At 44.1% G+C, this 18080-nt stretch overlaps 1 protein-coding gene and 1 non-coding gene across 4 annotated transcripts; one reads left to right on the top strand and one right to left on the bottom strand.

The window, feature by feature from the left end:
• Positions 1-2269: 2269 nt before the first annotated feature.
• Positions 2270-2342, bottom strand: TRNAV-CAC. The gene has a single exon. It is a non-coding gene; the product is annotated as a tRNA-Val (tRNA).
• Positions 2343-4795: 2453 nt separating this feature from the next.
• LOC122427203 (neuroblastoma breakpoint family member 6-like protein) lies at positions 4796-17739 on the top strand. 3 transcript variants are annotated; one of them, XM_043446502.1, is made up of 7 exons: positions 4796-4952; positions 5239-5381; positions 7089-7191; positions 9125-9360; positions 13196-13247; positions 14107-14268; positions 17307-17739. In XM_043446502.1, exons 2-6 carry the CDS (start codon positions 5246-5248, stop codon positions 14252-14254), a joined length of 675 nt encoding a protein of 224 aa, XP_043302437.1. In that variant the 5' UTR covers positions 4796-4952; positions 5239-5245; the 3' UTR covers positions 14255-14268; positions 17307-17739. The 3 variants fall into 3 exon arrangements, with proteins under 3 accessions (XP_043302437.1, XP_043302427.1, XP_043302418.1); XM_043446492.1 differs by having other exon boundaries at positions 4848-4952; positions 5169-5381; positions 17357-17603; XM_043446483.1 differs by having other exon boundaries at positions 4848-4952; positions 5169-5381; positions 17307-17603.
• The last annotated feature ends 341 nt before the right edge of the window (positions 17740-18080 follow it).

The raw sequence follows: 18080 nt of genomic DNA, 5'->3' as shown, positions 1-18080 counted from the left end.
TTGAATTTTATAAATGGAAATATGTTTGGAATTAGAGTTTGCTTAAGAGAAACAAAGCAATACAGGAAATTTAGGCAGTTCACTTTCATTAGGATTTTGAATAGAAAATAAATCCAAGACTTCTACAATCTACAGTAGTATGGCACCAATATTTTCCACATTTTTAGAAAATCTGAAAGTCAACATGAAGTAGTTTTTAGACCAAAATTATTAAAGCTGTGTAAGGCATACCAGGAGTCATCTCTGAGAGTATGACAGGACAAACATTTTCTATACAATTATACATCAATTATTAGAATTATCTAGAGTGTTAAAAGCATTCAAGATTCATCCTTACTATCAATTTGAAATTTTTTCTTGTCCATAGCATGGAGAGCACTAATTTATCCAAAGCTAAAGGTTTTTTATATTCCTGAGTTACATTTCAGCAGAACAGAAAGTTCAAGGAAAAAAAAAAACCCAACCCACATGGGTTCTAGAAAAGGTGGTTCACTCCCCCACTTTGGAGAGAGGGAGAATGGAATATGTGTGGTAAAGCAGGATGCCTCTGTGCTGGAGTTCAGACTGGACCTGGGACTGGGTCAAGGCCAGAAGAACACAAGACTAAGCATTATTATCCTGGGCCTTAGACCCAGCTGACAGCACTCGCACAACAGTCCTGGAAAGCTCTTGAGGGTATTCCCCCTTCCCTGGACGTGTTTCCCATCTGGTTCTCTATTCCACCAGCCACAGGGAAGCATTTCTTCACCTCTGTGTCCTGACAGACAATTTATCATCCCTGCAGGACACAGGGAGCCAGGCAAGAGTGAAGGGGAGAGCTGCAATGACCCGATGGATTTCTAGCAAAGTGGCGGGGAAATCCCATAGAAAGAGGAGCCTGACTGGCTACAGTTCATGGGGTCGAAAAGAGTCAGATATGCCTGAGCCAGTGGGGATGAGGACGAGGGGTTCCTGGTGAAACCAGGTGCTTTGATCAGACGGATCAAAGCACCACTGACTGTCCACCTAAGCAACCTGCAAGAGGCCAGAGGGCAGCCGGTGCTGCGGAGGGCAGAGGATGAAAGCCTAGAGCATCCTACAAGCATAGGGCATGACAGGCCTGCACCTGGAAAGAGCTGAATAAAACACTATCTAGGTTATTCTTTTAAAAAGCCTCTCAGTAGGGGCATTGGTGGCTCAGTGGTAGAATTCTCGCCTATCACCCGGGAGACCTGGTTTGATTCCTGGTCAATGCATTGTGGTCGTGTTTGTTTGGGGCTTCCCTGGTGGCTCAGATGGTAAAGAATCTGCCTGCCATACAGGAGACCTGGGTTGGGAAGATCCCCTGGAGAAGGAAATGACAACCCACTCCAGTAGTCTTGCCTGGAGAATCCCATGGACAGAGGAGCATGGTAAGCTACAGTCCAAAGGGATCTCAAAAAGTCTGACCTGACTAGCGACTAATACACATACCGTCTCTACATCCAAAAGAGACAAGATTCCAGGTTCCTGAACGGCCAAGAGGGCCCTCTTCTGGACGGCCAAGCTGTTCCTGTCCTTGGAAGACAGGTCCCACAGAAGACAGCTTTGAGAGGGACGCCAAAGTAAATGAACCATCCTGAGATATTGGCATGTTATTATCAAGTGATGTCATAACTCTTACATAAACAAAGAATATTATGTTAACTGCACATGTAGGTACAGAATATACCATCTGCAAACTTTTGGTATCTTACAAAAGCTTTTGGTTTTGGTTTTTAATGAATTTTTGGAACTGAAGCCTCACATTCTGGAATGAAAACTCTGTAAGTAAGACTCTGGGTTTACCATGCCAGGAGAAAAGAGTGGAGGCGAGAGCTGGCCAGCTCAGGCCTTTCACAGCATCTCAGCTCCAACAGCCAGCCTGAGGTCCAGGACCCTGAGGCCCAGACTCAGCGGCTTAGGAACTCTGTGCAGAAATGTTCTGCACTGGACATTTAAGCAGAATACCGTTCCGATCGGGGCAGGAAGAGAGTGACTTCCTTGAGTGCAGACGCTGGAACAAAGAAAGTTTCCCCTGACTGGAAATGGAACTCGGGTCGCAGAGGTGAAAGCGCCGAATCCTAGCCACTAGACCACCAGGGAGCCGTAGACAAACGGCTATTTCGCTTCTTCAGGAAAAAGATGAGTCGTCAGAGAGCAGGAAAAGAAATAGCTCAGCGGCCTACAGCTGAGTGCGTGCCTCACCCAGAGCCTTTCGCCTTTGCCAATGGAACGCATATCTCCGCGGTGGGGGGGGGGGTGAGCATCCTGTTTCCGCCCGGTTTCGAACCGGGGACCTTTCGCGTGTGAGGCGAACGTGATAACCACTACACTACGGAAACGGGACAATCTCCACTACTTAACACTGTATCCAGGAAATCCTGAATGCTGCCTCCAGTATCCAGACCACCAAATTTTAACACTCAAACAGAAACCTTGAAGCCCCAAGCTCGCTCAGACGCGGAGACAGCGGTTCCCGAGGGTCCTGCTTTAGAGTTCCTCATCTCCCCTCAAGTGAGGACACTGGGGCCCCCACAGGCTGCATTCGGGGTCCCGCACCCAACGCAGAGTCCTCAGACCCTTAGCTCCGCCCCCGAGCTCAGGGGTCGCCCCAGCAGACTCCCCAGCTCCCGGAAGCCGCAGGAAGCGGGGACAGTGGGTGCGTCCGAGGCCAGGAGACCCCGCAGCCCAGCGGTGTGGACGCCGCCCCTCCCAGGCTGCGGGCCCGCGCCTCGGTGGCCCTGTTCTTGGCGCAGGCGGTCAGCACTCTGGGGTCTCAGGACTGACCGCCGCTTCCAGTCCGCCGGGACCCGCCCTCCCCGCTGCTCCTTTGTACCTGACTCCTGGGCTCTTTCTCTGCCTGCCAGCTCGCTGCTGCACTTCCCGGTGTTCTCCTGGCAAAAGGGAGTTTCTTTGGTGTTCTCTAAAATCCCACCCCACTGTTTCTGGGTAGGCTCGAACCACCAAGCTTTAGGGTTAACAGCCGAACGCGCCAACCGATTGTGCTACGGAGACAGCAGTACCGGCCTTTTCTAGAGTCTTTGGAGTTGCCACTTCTTCCTAAGATAAGACCCCTGCCCCCAGGGAAATGGTGCCATTTCCGTGCCCTCTGCCGACATCAGATGCCAGAGCCCCCAGAGATACCAGGAGCCAGGGCTCCAATCCTTCGGGCCTGAACGGAAATTGATCCAAGGACAGCTGAACACACGGTGGGCTCCCCTGATGGCTCTTCCGGCTTCCTCGCCTACACCCAATGAATGAGAGTTTGCCCACCCTGGCAAAGGCCTCCGGGGCCGCGGTTGTGCTTCGGTTTCCTGTGTCCACCAGGCGATTTCCACCAGAGTGGGCTTCCCTGGGGCTCAGACGGTAAGAATCCGCCTGCAGTGCAGGACACCCGGTTTCAATCCCTGGTTTGGGACTATCCCCCGGAGGAGGGCATGCAACCCACTCCAGTCTTCTTGCCTGGAGAATCCCCATGGACGGAGGAGTCTGGCGGGCAACAGTCCACAGGTCACAAAGAGTCGGACATGATTGAGTGACTGAGCGCAGACACACACACAGGGACCTATAGTCAATATCTTGTAATAACCTTTAACGGAAAATAATTTCAAAAATAATATATGTGTATATGTGTAACTGAAGCACACACACAAAAAAGAATTCTACTTTTTGAAAATTTAATAATGTTTATCTTTTTGCTAGTTTTTCTATGTCTTATGGATATCTAATAACAGTGTATGACATACAAAATTTTGAATATATTTGTGTAGGATATGATTAATATAAATTAATTAAATATAAACCTATTATATTTAAATTATTGACACCATTCAAGATGCTCCTATTCTTTTTTCTGTACTTGATAAAATATTCTCAGAGAAATGTTAATGTTTCACTATGATTATATATTTTTTCTTTTCTTTTGTGTTTCTTCTGATTTTTGCTTTATGTATCTTGCTTTCTTTGTTGTTAAGATGTCTAATGGTTTATGATATCTGTCTTCTTTGTGAATCGTGTACCTTTTATCGTTAAAAATATTCATCTTTCTTTCATTTAAAATAAATAAATTTTAAAATTTCAAAATAAATAAATACTTTTTTTTTAAAAAAAAGAAAACCTATTTCAGTGACTTTAACAAGTTGGAAAGAAACCTTGTGGTGCTAGGATGATATTCACAAGGGACAAGCACAAAATATTATATGCAGTTTAAAACACAAAGCAACCCACAGAGGAAGAGGAAGATGGGGTTGGAGGCAGGGAGCTCAAACCTGATTTCAAGTTTAATGAGAAGCCCACATGCTTCCCCAGTGAGGCAAAAGAAGCTACCATAATATTGGTCTCCACCAAGAAGGTAATTAAGACATAATCTAGTCAGTAATCCTTATAAGTTAATTACGTACCAAGTACAGTATTAAATTCAGGATTTTTTCCCCACAATATTAAAATGGTGTGGAATAAATGAGAGAAACAAACAACATCAAGACTGTCTAAAAGTTTTGAATTTTTCTGATGGAAAAGTGACTTCATGATAGTCCTTTTGACAATGAAAGAATTTGGGAAAATATTGATCCTTGATGTTTTCTATGCTTGCAAGAATAGAAGTACAAAATAGCTTTAAAGTTTAGAAAGAGATAGGTCTGTAGTATCAGTACAAGGGTTCACAAATATTGGCCTCCGAGGGAATGTCCCCGTCAGTGGTGACCTTCAGAACAGACCAGGTGGCCTTGAGTATCAGTTTGGCCTAGTCAACTAGAATACAGGAGCTCCCGAGATTCCATGACACCCCCCACCTTCCAGTTCTGTTATTGCAGGTCCGCATGGTTACCTGGCCCGCTGGGTCCTCTCTCTGGCACTCTTGTCAGAGCCTGACCTCTGAGCTTTGGCTTCTTGTGCCTCATTTTTACAGTTGAGGATTCTCAGAGTTGAGGAATGCTGACAAAGTAGGCCCCAAAGTAAGTAATAAATCGCATCTTCATTTTAAAAACATTTAATACATTATTTTCCACTGAATGAAATCTCATTAAAGCAAAAGTTACATACTGTAATAGTCACTCAGTCATTATAATTGTATACTTTAATGATTTTAGTAATTTACCAGGCTGTACACGCATCACACAATCCATTCACTTGTCTCTAATTGCTTATTTCTTTGGGTTTCTTTTCCCCAGTTTCTGGCTCTGCTTCTTCCACCCTAAGCTTCAGCATGGCAGTATCTCACACCATTTTCTCTGGTTTGAGGACAGAAATGGGCATCTTGGAAACCAACCAGTACTTGCACTCCCAGCTGGAAAAAAGCAAACAGGACTTTCGAGACCTCACAGAGAAACTGCTCACGTCCCAAGCTACTGTTTACTCCCTGGCCAACCAGCTGCAGAAATACAGTAAGTCCTTGGGGTCACAGTCACCATAGTGATAAATGATTGTCTTCCCTCTAAGAAACAAAACACCCTCAAACTGTATTCTTTTCCCTCCTTCATCAAAATAAATTGCATCCTTACTACACTCCCAGAAAGGTGGAAGCAGGTAGTTAACTCCCTTCTCAGAGGATGGAGACACTGACGAACAAAGGGGTAAAGTTTGTGGTGAGAGTATAGGGAGGAAAAGAGGCTAAGATCTCATTCAGGCACTAGACTTTTTTTCTGTCTCAGGAATATGTATTAGATTCTATAAACATATAATATCCTTGTTGGCTTAAACATCTCAGGATTTAATTCAAACTTTTTGTGAGCACCCATTTGCAAAGCACTGTGCTAGCTGCACTAGGGAAGAAAGAAGTGACAGGACACCCTGCCTACCTTAAAGGTCCTTAAAGCTGTCTGTTCCCAAGTCACCCACAGAGATCTGGAAATGAGAACATCAGTAGCACACAGCAAGAGGAGGGGAGGAGCTGTAGTGACTGAGGAACATGGGAATGAGAACCGAGGGGGACAGGAAGAAAAGGGCAGAATTCTTACTGATGCAGCAGTGGAGTTCACTTTCAAATTTCTACCATTAGTTTTCAGTAAACCAATGGGGGATAAAATTTGCTATCCAACTTATTGACATGGATCAAAAAGTAAAAATTAAAGCCTAGTTATCAAAGAAGTGAAACGAGCTTTCAGGTATGGGAATGTAAGTGTTTGTTTTTACATCATTTATTATGACCATAATACAGCGTTTTTTAAAACTGGAGAAGAAGAAAGATGTCACCCAACATCTTCGTGTATAGGTAACACGGTGTAGTAATTAAGAATGTGTGCCCTGGGGCCAGACTTCCTGGTTTCAAACCCAAGTTGTTCATCTTCTCCATGTCTCAGTTTCCTCATCAGTAATGATAACAGGAAGAGTATCTACCTCCTCAGAGAGAGATGATGATTTCAGGATGATAATTCTCAAAAATCTGTTAGAATAAGGCCTTGGCTGCTGCTGCTAAGTCACTTCAGTCGTGTCCGACTCTGTGCGACCCCACAGACGGCAGCCCACCAGGCTCCTCTGTCCCTGGGATTCTCCAGACAAGAACACTGGAGTGGGTTGCCATTTCCTTGACAAACACTGTGTATTAGATTTCCCACCAACCTAACGCAGCACCTGTTAGCATTGAGCATGTCTTTCAGGTTACTTCCCCTTAGTGTGCATTTTTACACAGTTGTATCTAGGTAAACTTTAAAATCTTGGAAATGCTGAGGGATTATCGAAACTCTCAACATGGGAGGACTGTCAGCCGTACAGTCCTTGGAGGATTCCCAAACACACAGGGAATTCCTCCTCTGTGCCCAGGTTCATATTTTCCTTAAGAGGCTGTGTGCTTTGGTAAAGTGGCCCAAGATTTGGAGTCACAACTCAAGAGTGTGTGAATTCTGACTTTGCTTCATTCCAGTTGAATCATTTTGAGTTATTTTACTCTCTATGAGGTTCTGTCTCCTCAGCTCTAACTTGGGGGGAATCAAATGCTAGTAGCTGGGAAAGCTGAGGAATCAGATGTGGGATTCCTTGTGTGGAGCCTGGTACCCAGCTGACATCTGTCCTCGGGTGGGCCCTCCTCCTCCCTTGAAGGCTGGACCACAGCAGCAGGGCCAGCTTTCCCTGAGACAGTGTCTCTGTTTCCCCAGAGTGTGAAGAGTACAAGGACCTCATTGAATCTGTGCTGGAGGAGGAAATGCCCTTTGAGAAGGGGAAGCTGGCAGAGAAGAGGAGACTGGCTACACGACTTGGGTAAGGAGGAAGCTGTGTGGAAAGTGGGGAAGCCCAGGACGGTAGAATAAGGAGAAAACTTGTGCAGGGAGAAGGGCAGAAATGTACACACAGGCATAGAACTAGACAAAGACAGCCTGCGGGGCTGTGGGAACTAATGGAGGACTCTCTGGATTCTCCCTGAAGTAATATATGAATAAAATGAGCTCACATGCTCGTATTGGAATTCTGGCAATGTGGCTTGTGAATTAGCAATGGGCAAATGAACTCAATTTTCCATGAATCTCAACGACCTCATCTGTGAAATAAAAATACTGACAGTGTCTGCCTCAGAGGGTTATGGAGATGAAATGCACGATGACCAGTGGTTATAACCATTTCACACACATGTGGAGCTTTCAACAATATTAGCCATAATTATTATACCTGTTCTTGCTTTTCATAGGGCTAGTACTTATCATCTTTTTTAAAATATTAGATTTGGTTTTTATTGTAGAGCACACATGAGAACAAAGTGCTGACACAAAACTGCAAGTCACATCTGGGAAGTAAGCTAAAAAAACCTGTAACTGTTTTAGTTATACAGTCCTGACTGGAGGAATCCATGGTGGCAAAAGAGCCCTGGCCCGTGAGAGGGGTTTCTTGATGATGGCTGCCCCAGGTTATGCTGCCTCAGGCCTGGGCCTCTGTGAGACTAGGTCCCTGGCAGGTGGCAGCCTGGGGACCAGGAGGACCTCTGCCCTTAAGACTGGGGCTTAGCTGTGGCTGGGAAGGGACACTCCTAATTTCTAATGTCCCCAAGTACCTTTTATGATAGTAATGTTTCTCTTCCCAACCTTTGATTGATTGATTTATTTCTAAAAGTATCAGACTATGTCGAGTGTTAGCTGGTAGGGCCAATGGGTAGACAGCTAATTCAGCTGTCATTGCCTGGAAAATGAATTATTAATTTGCAAGGCCCAGTATTGCCTATCCTTAGAGACTTTCATAGATAGGGTAGATTGTGGCATTGAAGACATCTTCTCAACCTTGGTTAAAATGAAATCTGAGAAGCTCAGATGTGTAAAGCCACTGAAGCGGAGATGCTTGACTGAAGGAGGCCTAGGTCTGGAGACCCTGTTTCTCCCTGATCTCTGCTTTCCTCTCTTCTGACACTTTATAGGAACTCTAAGGAATGGAGTTTTGAAAGACAATCTGTGGATGATTACTTAGTGTTGAGGAGATTCAAGCATCAGATGGGGTAGATGACTATTAATATCTAGTCTAGCATTAGGATTATGTGGTTTTAAGTATTAACTGATTGTCTACTGAGGTATGTATGCTCTACTATGCACTGTAAGCTGTCATATGGACTGTCTCTAGCCTCACAGAGCTCACATTCTAGTTGGGAATCTATAAAAAGTATTTGTACAAAATCAGAAAACTGTGAAATCCCAGACAGAGTCATGTAATTGTTACTCAGAATTTTAATTACTCTTGAGTGCCTCCTTACCTGTTATAATAGCTTATTTTCATGTCGTTCAGAGGAATGCTCTTCATCTTAACCCTCTCACTGATTTTTCTTTTCATCCTTTCAGTTAATACCAGATGTACCTGTCCAACACTTCTGTGCCTGGCTTCCCCACCCCCAATTGGCCACACTTTCTGTATAATGCTTGATGACGCATATGACATTAAAATGGATGTGGACTGAAGTGAGGAACTGAAGGGGCTTTTTTTTTTTTTAAGTGAGGTTAATGAAAAAGAAGGAAACAAACCCAATACCATTTCCTCATTCCTTCTGTTACAGGCAAGTCACACAACCTGTGCAAGTATTCAACTTGGGAAATTCCTTACAAGTAATCGAAGACACACCTCTGCTGAAATTTCCATAACTTATCATTCATGACATTCACTTTTACATTTTACTTTTCTTTTCTTTTTTTTAACATTTTACTTTTCTTTACCACTTTAGGAGATATGATCCCCTGATTGAGGCTCAGGCCCGAGAACTGACCTGCTTACGACAGAAGATACAGGAAGGGAAAGATGTCTGTCATCTATTCACACAGCATGCAAAGAACACAATCAAGACTTTTGAGAGTTTCCTCAAGAGCACTGACATGACCTACTACCAGAGACAGAGATACTGTGAGCTCCTGGCCCAAGGAAGCCAGATGGCAGAGAGACTTGCCAGCAAACTCTCCACTGGTAAGTTATCTTATAGGCTCTGAGAACACTTAGCTCCTCCAGAGATCCTAACCTCACATGAGACTCCACACCTTCACAACTCCTTCAGTGACGTTGTAGCCAGGTGTCCTGCGGTTCTGTGGTGGTCTCAGCTACAGGACAGCTTCCCTGGTGGCTCAGCTGGTAAAGAACCTGCCTGCCAATGCAGGAGATACAGACGTGGGTTCGCTCCCTGGGTCAGGAGGATCCCCTGGAGAAGGAAGTGGCAACCCACTCCAGAGTGAAGCTATCAGCTAGAAATACCTGGGCGTCCAACCCTAGGCCCAAGGTGAGCCTCCACAGACATATTCCAAAAAGGAGCCAATGTTGTCACTGGACTGACCCTTGTGGTTCTTATGATTGCAAGATATACCTTAGCTACAACCATCAGGGAACTTTGAAAAGCATGAGGTATATCACTCACATTTGCCAGAGGGTACATGGCTCAGCCAGAGCTACCCAGTGAGGTTAGGGTCTGGTTACCTGTAAAAAGAGGGAGACAGCACAGGGCTGTGGTTCTGCCTAATTTGGGTCGAGGGTGGGGTGCCTAGGATTTCTTGGGTTCACTCTTTACTGGTGATTAAAGTGCAGGAAAGAAAAACAAGGGGTCAGACATCAATGATCTAAATCAGCCAAGGATCTCTAAAACAAGAGAAACTTCAGAGGTGGAGCACCTTGCCTCTTCATCTGGCCCTGTAGCTGGCCATGTGTTCCTTCAAGATAGCTGTCTTTGAAGTGGATGCCTTCAGAATCAGTAGCCTGATATCAGCCCTTGGGGTACAATTTTAAAAGAAGAGGACTGTCAGGTGCTTACAGCATACCTGCTTCCCACCCTGTATTCTGGGGACCATGACAATGGTACTCGAGAGTACAGTGGAGAATATATGGGGCTGGAGACCACATTGCTAAAACTGCTTTCATCACATGCTTTTGGAGCAGGAGGCAGCAGCCATCGAATCATTTTTGATTTTTAAGATACTTGATATGCATTAAACTGACCCACTGGAGAATCAGTTCTGTGAGTTTTGAAAAATGCATACAGTGTTACATAAAAGTACCACCACAATCAAGATACAGAACAGTTCCATCGTTTGTAAAAGTTCCCTGTACCTCTTTGTAGTCAACCATTTCCTCCAAATCAAGTCCCTGCAACCACTGGAATTGTTTTTTGTCCCTTTAGATATTTTTTAATCTCCAGAATGTATCAGTAGTTTGTTCCTTTTTATTGATGAGTACTATTCCGTTATAGAGATGTACCACTTTTTGTTTATCCAGTCATCCACTGAAGGACATTTAGATTGTTTTCAGTTTGGGGTGATTATGATTCATAGTTGTTAAGATTCACATACAGATTTTTGTGTGAAAATACGTTTTCACTTCACTTTGCTTGGATAAATATCTTGGAGTAGGATTGCTGAGTCACATGGTAAATGTGTGTGTGTGTGTGTGTGTTAGTCACTCAGTCATATCTGACTCTCTGTGAGTCCATGGACTGTATAGCCTGCCAGGTTCCTCTGTCCATGGAATGCTCTAGGCAAGAATATTGGAGTGGGTTGTCATTTCCTTCTCCAGGGGATCTTCCCAACCCAGGGATCAAACCCATGTCCTGTATTGCAGGCGGATTGTTTACTATCTGAGCCACAGGGAAGCTTAAAGAGTGTACGTATCCTTCAAGTGTACATTATAAGATTGTACATTTAACTTATAAGAAACTACCAAACTGTTTTCCAGTGTGACAAAACCATTTCACATTCCCCTGAGCAATGAGTTAGATTGCAGTTGCTCCCCAATACCAGCTTTTGACATTATCCGGTTGTTGTTTTGGGGCTTTTTGTCTTTTAATAGCTGTGTGGCTGCTTATCACTGTGATTTTTAATTTGCATTTTCCTATTGACTAATGGTTTTGAAGATCTTTTCATATGTCTACTGATCATCCATGTATCTTTGGGAAAGTGAGTGTCTACTATATTGTTCATTTTAAAGTAGTTTTTCATATTATTGAGTCTTGAGAGTTCTTTATATTTCTGGATACAAGTCCTTTATCAGATATTTGACTTGTCGGTATTTTCTCCCAGTTTGTGGCTTATCTTTTCATTCCCTTAACTTTCTTTCAGAGTGAAAAATTTCTTAATATTGGTGAGGTCCAACTTATTGGATCATCATTGTCTAGTTTTATCTAAGACTCTTTGCCTAAAACAAGGTTCTTGGCCTTTCCATATAGATTTTACAGTCATTGTCTATAAAAAATCCTGTTGGGATTTTGAGTGGCATTGCATTAAATCTGTGATAAGTTGAAGGAGAATTTATATTTTTAGTAATATTGGGTATTCTAATTAATGATCACAGTGTCTTTCATCAGGTTGAGATAGTTCTTTGTTTTATTTATTCATATTTCCATGAACAAACCTTTTTTTATTGTTTTATGATGGTGACTGCTGACAATAGAGAAGAAATTTTGTCTCCTAACACAAATATGAGCAGGCCGAGGTCCAGCTAAATAAAACTTCCAACTTATTTAAGGAAGTTCCTTATTTGCTAAGAATTCTATTTTGAATTGACATTGTTTTGTCAAATGCTTTTTTGTTCATCAAACAAATGATTATATATATATATTTTTTATGTTGTGTCCTTTTAGATTGTACTCTGGACATTTTGAATATTATATTGTGAGACACTGGGTCCTGTTAAAGCCCTCTGGATTATTTCTTAGCAGGCAATCAACCTCTTCTAGGTTTAGACTGCAAGTTCTGTCTCACATTCTATGGGTAGCAGTTCCAACATCAGTTTAGTGTTCAGGGCCTTTGATGTGTTGTTTGGGTCAGTTCAGCAAGTATGCCACTAGGTTTAGTCTGGACTAGCTGATGGTTTATATGGTAATTCAGTTCTCTAATCCTTTGCCATGATTCCTTGTCTCTGTTCCACACAAGCTCAGTTTGGGGATGAACCCTAATATTTTTGACAGTCTGTAGATCATTTCCCAGCCTCTCCTCTCTCTGGCATTTCTTCTCTACTTCCCAGTTCCCAAGGGGCCTCTTCCACATTCCTCTGTTCAGAAAGATTGGGTTCTCCCAGTCATTTCTCCTGTCACACTGTCCTGCAGAACTGCAGGGGGCTATACTAAGATCAAAGAGGCAAGAAAATTGAGACAGAAAAAAGAGGAGGGGACACTCTTCACACTTTTCAGACAATTAGTCCCTTTTGGACTAGAGCCCTAGATTCTCATTTGTGGTTAACATCCCTGCTCAGCTGTCTCAACAACACAGTTCTGCAAATGGGCTGGTCTCTGGGCAGGGTCAGGAGAGAAAAAAAAAGAAATGGGGAAGAGTCTCTTTACACTCATCAGCAGAGGTCCCCCCATCCAGTCATTTAGATAGAACAGGGGGTTTCTCCTGTTGCATTTGCTCCTCCGTGGCTTCTGGAATATCTGTGTGAGAGCAGTATTGGGATTCACAGCCATGGTCCATCCACCAAGTTTGTGGGGAAATGAAGGTTAGAGCTGAAGGAGTGCAGAAGCCAGCCAGGCAAGTATCCCGTGTGCTGGAGAACAGGACATTGTGAACTTTTTGCCTTGACTCAATAGCAGACATCCTGGTGACAATTCAGCCAACCAGCAATATATTGTTCACTGTTGCTCAGGAAAGCCTGCCAGGCTGCTCCTCTAAAGACACAACTTTAGCCCTCCTGGAATAATTCTCCCAGAGCATTCTGAACAAACATATAGAGTATTGTGTCTCTGGTCAGATAGGTCCTTGTATTTGTAAGCATGAGATGGGACCTGCTCAATTTCCCACTAACTCTTTCTATTTTTGGTTCACAGAAAATCACCATGATAGGAAGGATGAAGAGGGACAGGAGTCACCGGCAGCCAGGTAACTATGAGTGATGAAAGGGCTGATCATGGAGTGGTGAAACCTAGAGAGGAGTCCAGAAGCAAGAGACCCAGAGGCCAAAGGTCCCAGATCCAGGAGAATCCAGAAGCTGCTGATTGTTCCTATTTCATGCATTCATCATACGATGATGTGTCCTTTAACCCATGTTATCTGTTCTCATTGAAGTTCTTGTATTAGTTGCCATTTCTTAGTAATTTTTCAGGTTTAGTTAACTGAGTCATTTTGACCTAAAGGTAAACCAGCCAGAGAAACCTGGTCTCTATTTTCTGAAAACCTGTATGATTAAAAACTGAAGTGAAATGCCTGTTTCTGCCCAGTTGCCCTGAGATATGTTGGCCAATGTTTCATAGCCAGAAATATCTTGAAAAATAAAGCCAATCATGTCATATATATATAAATATACATATATATGGAGAGAATGATCTAAAAGCTATAAGAGTCCTAGGAGGTTACATTCCCTCAGGAGCCAGTCTTCAATGGACCCCTTCATATACTCTTACATAAAAATTGTCCATAGCATTTTAATGTCTGTATTATAGGAGTCTGTGTGTCCTGTGTGTCAGAGTATATTTTAGAGAAGTCGTTGAGTCTACTTCCTCATCCATATTTAGAGGTCAGTGCACTGAACACATGCTGCTCTCTCTTCTACCCCAATTCTATGCACACTGAAGTCCCAGTTAGAAATGGATTGTTATGTTTTTTCTCTCTGAGAGGATAGGCCTTTTGGTTTCTGGTGTCCCTTCCATGAGCTTCAGATGAGCACCAGCTGTCAGGATGAAGCTGGTTGCCTTCTTTTCATCTCCTGTCTTGTCTGCCTCCTTCTCCATCCCCCACTTAGGCTCAGCATGGGGCTCCAGGAGGAAGAAGTGAATGAAGTCCCGGAGGACTCACTAGATGAAAAGTATCTGATGCATTCCAGTCGCCATGACTCCCACCAGCCTCCCAGCAGCAATGCCTCTGTGTGTGATGTGCAGGACCAGCTCTGATGTAGACTGAGCCAGTGAGTATTCCCAATACAGAGAGAATAACCCCCAACAAGCAGAAGACTGAATAATAAAGCTCTGGTAGCTTCTACCTGCTCACCATCTCTGTCTAGGCTGATTGAGATCATCTCTGCAGGCAGACCCTAAGAACTAACCTTGAAAAAGTGATTAGGCTGAATTCAGTTCTGGGACCACGTTTTGTGTCACTGGTGTGTCTGTTCATTTGCATTCTCCCTGGTCCACACCTCACCTCCCTTTCTCTGGCCCCCACTGGCATATGCAAGCTGAGGAACCCCGGGCAAACCAGAGTGCAGAGAGAGAAGGGATCATGAGAAACTCTCTGCCACGCCTCAGCACATGTACATAATAAACTTCATTATTTAAGATGAAGCATCTTAGCTTTCCTGAAATGTTCTAGCTAATTACAGTTTCTGAATGGTGTCCTTTAGGCTTTTCTAGCTTTCCGAGAATATCATCAGCCTTGCCCATATTTGGGGTCCACTTATCATGGTTCCTCAGCAATGCAGGAGATGAGGCAGGTTCCTCATGAACTCATGGCTCCTGAGTTTAAGCACCAGTGTCCATCGCCCCTCAGGTGGCTTCTCTCCCCATGAGGTTCCATCTTAGTACAGACTATCGGGTGGTGAAAGTTAAGCTTCTGCCCCATCACACTGAAGTCCCCACCCTTGAGTCCTGGTTTTGTTCTGGGCTGAGGCAGAAGCACAGGACAAGGAACTGCAGAGAGCATCCTTGGAAGCAAATGTGTGTAACTCGACTAAACTGTAATTATTTCCTGGAACAGGATGCACTTCTCACTTCTACAGGCAGATCTTGGAATCCACTGCCCAGCTGTACAATGAAAACACAGATATCAGGGGAGAAAATCAGAGCCTTCCACATCACCTGAGTCATATTCCAGACATAAGCGGTCAAAACCCACAGGGAGAGACCACCCTCAGATCGCTCTCTCCTCTTGCCACATCTGGCTATCAAAACAAAAGATGTGGAGAACAACACTATTACACAATCCATAACTCTCCTAGTTTTCTCTATCTAGAAAGATGTTCCCTCTACAGGTCCCCAGACTCCAGGCTCCAGGAATGGCTCTAGGAAACCCACCATTTACTTACAAAATTCACCCTATTATTTAAGCCTGAATTCCAGTCTTCGGTTTCTCAACTTATAGGTCACGTAGCTCTAGTTACTTAAGCTCTTGACCAACTGTTTCCTCAGGGGCAAAGGAAGTATACTTGAATATATTTAGATTCTGGGACCAGTTCCGACATGGTAAGGGAGATTTCCCATTCCATAGGTTAAGGTTAAGTGTTCAGTCATACAAGATTATTCCATGCCTCCACACCTTGTCCATTTTGGAGGGCAGTTGAAAGCCTAGATTGTTACCTGAACTCCTGACTGACTGGCTAGAAATCAGGATATCACCATCCACTCCTCAGGTTCAATTAATTTCCTAGAGTTGTTCCTACAGAACTCAGAGAAACATTGTACTTACTACACTATCGGTTTATTATAAGAGGATATACCTCAGGAACAGCAGATGGAAGAGGTGCACAGGGCAGGGCATGGGGGAAAGTGTGGAGCCTCCATGCCTTCTCAGAGAAAGCCTAGTACCTAGTACTCTCCTAGTACCTCCATGTGGTCACCAACCCAGAGGCTCTCATAATCCTGAAAACCTTTTGAACTTTATGGAAACTCATTACACTGGCCTGATTGATGAAACCACTGGCCATAGTGATTGAAGTCAGTCTCCAGCCCCTTTCCCCATCCATAGGTCAGGGGCTGGGACCGGAAGTTCCAACCCTCTCATCACAAGATGGACCTTCCTGGCAAGAAGCCCCCAGCAATACTTGCTTCCAAAAGTTGCTTTATTAATACAAACACAAGTACCTTTATCCCTCCATCACTTAGGAAATTACAAGGGTTTTCAGAGTTCTATGCCAGAAACAGGGATGACGACCAAGTGTGTATTTCTTATTACAAATCACAAGGCACTGATAGTGTCTGAGGATGCTCCTGGTTTCATAATAGCACCCTCTTTCTATTTAAAAAGGATAGGACATGGATTTAGGAGCCAGATTTCCATTTAAAACAGCCTCTCTTTCCTAGAACAGGCTGCTTTTTTTTTTTTTTTTTTAACATGTACACACTACTTTATTTACTTATAGCTGCACTGTGTCTGCGTTGCTACATGCCGGCTTTCTCTAATTGTGGCGCACGGGCATTTCATTGCAGTGGCTTCTCTTGTTGCAGAGCACAGGCTCTAGGAGCACAGGCGTCAGTAGTTGCAGCTCCCAGGCTCAGTAGTTGCGGCTTGCTGACTCTAGGGCGCATGGGCCCCAGGAGCTGCAGGATAAGGGCTCATTAGTTGTGGCTCAAGGGCCCTAGTGCGTGCAGGCTTCAGTAGTTGCAGCTTGAGGGCTCTAGAGCATGGGTCAGTACTTGTGATGCCCCGGGGCAGTTGCTTCCTGGCATATGGATCCCAGACCAGGGATGGAACCCACGTCCTGTCCACTGGCAGGCGGGTTCTTATCTATTGCGTCACTAGGGAAGTCCTAGAACAGACTGTTTCTGAATGTGCATGCTTGAAGCTAGGCACCTCTCTCCTGAGAGGTGTGAAAGGTCTTCCTTTTTTCTCCACAAGAGTAGAATGGAGAGTAAACCGATGCTGAGCGGGGTGAGGGGGTGGTTAGCAGTGGGGAGGTGGAGGTAGTGGGGGTGGTGGGGGGTGGGGGTAGGGACCTGGCTAAACCACATGCAGCAGTTTTGAGCAGGGCCATCAGTGTTTTGGGGTGGTGGAGTCCTATGTCCCACACCACAGGGCAGATGGTATATTTCAGAGGGCTTTCCCCTCTCATCTGCTAGCACAGCTTTCTCTTTCCAGATTGTAGCTGACTGCCACAGTTTATCCTCCTAATACATCCAGGTGGCACATGCCATCTTTCCTCTCTTACCTCTCACTGCAACCTCAGTTAGGTATCAGCAGAATCTGATAGAAAATCCTCACTTGTATTCTGTTGTGTTTTGTTTTCTGTTTCAGGTGACAACTAATGCTGTAATTGTGTGAAAATGTTTGTCTTATTTCAACAGAGCATAGCCCCCAATTGATGAGAAAAACAATAAAGCAAGCAAAATCCAAATCTGAGAGGAACAGCAAGATTTCACACTACTTTAGATTTTTACTCCAGTTTGCAGAAGTCTCAGTCCTTCAGCCCACAAATATAACTGCCCAAGGGACACCAATGCCTAGACTCACAGCTAATCTTGAGAAAAATCTCACCCTTTTCCCTCCCATCTCCCTCCTGTGGATAACTAGAGTCAGCAGCAGCTGAAAGAAAAAGGCAAGGACTTGGATGAAGAATATGTCAGAATAATGTCACTGCAGACCATTCATCAGCTCTTCAGTACATGTCCCTTTTCCTGGGAGTTTGGGGGTTTCTAATGATCCTAAAATAAAGCTTATTTTCTATGCATTCTGTTGGCTATCATCTTTTTGTACAAATCAAAATTATAAAACTTTCTTTCTTCAGCCTAAAGCAGAGAACTCAAACATTAATGTGCCCACTACATTTATAACCCAGAGTGATAGAAACCAAGGCTGAATGCATACTTCATTCCAAAATTACATGTTATTGAGCACCTAATATTACATGTGAGTTGGACTATAAGGAAGGCTGAGTGCCGAGGAATTGATGCTTTTGAACTGTGGTGTTGGAGAAGACTCTTGAGAGTCCCTTGGACTGCAAGGAGATGCAACCAGTCCATCCTAAAGGAGATCAGTTCTGGGTGTTCACTGGAAGGACTGATGAAGCTG

Source organism: Cervus canadensis, chromosome 2, assembly GCF_019320065.1.
Source record: "Cervus canadensis isolate Bull #8, Minnesota chromosome 2, ASM1932006v1, whole genome shotgun sequence".
In the NCBI taxonomy this organism is placed as follows: Eukaryota; Metazoa; Chordata; class Mammalia; order Artiodactyla; family Cervidae; genus Cervus; species Cervus canadensis.
Note: the sequence above shows the minus strand (reverse complement) of the source record. Positions and strands in the feature narration are given on the sequence as shown.

Coding starts and splice junctions, on each gene's coding strand:
- LOC122427203 (XM_043446492.1), top strand. CDS start 5,204: ATGGCAGTATCTCACACCATTTTCTCTGGTTTGAGGACAGAAATGGGC. Junction 5,382..7,088: donor CAACCAGCTGCAGAAATACA/GTAAGTCCTTGG, acceptor CTGTTTCCCCAG/AGTGTGAAGAGTACAAGGAC. Junction 9,361..13,195: donor TGCCAGCAAACTCTCCACTG/GTAAGTTATCTT, acceptor TTTGGTTCACAG/AAAATCACCATGATAGGAAG.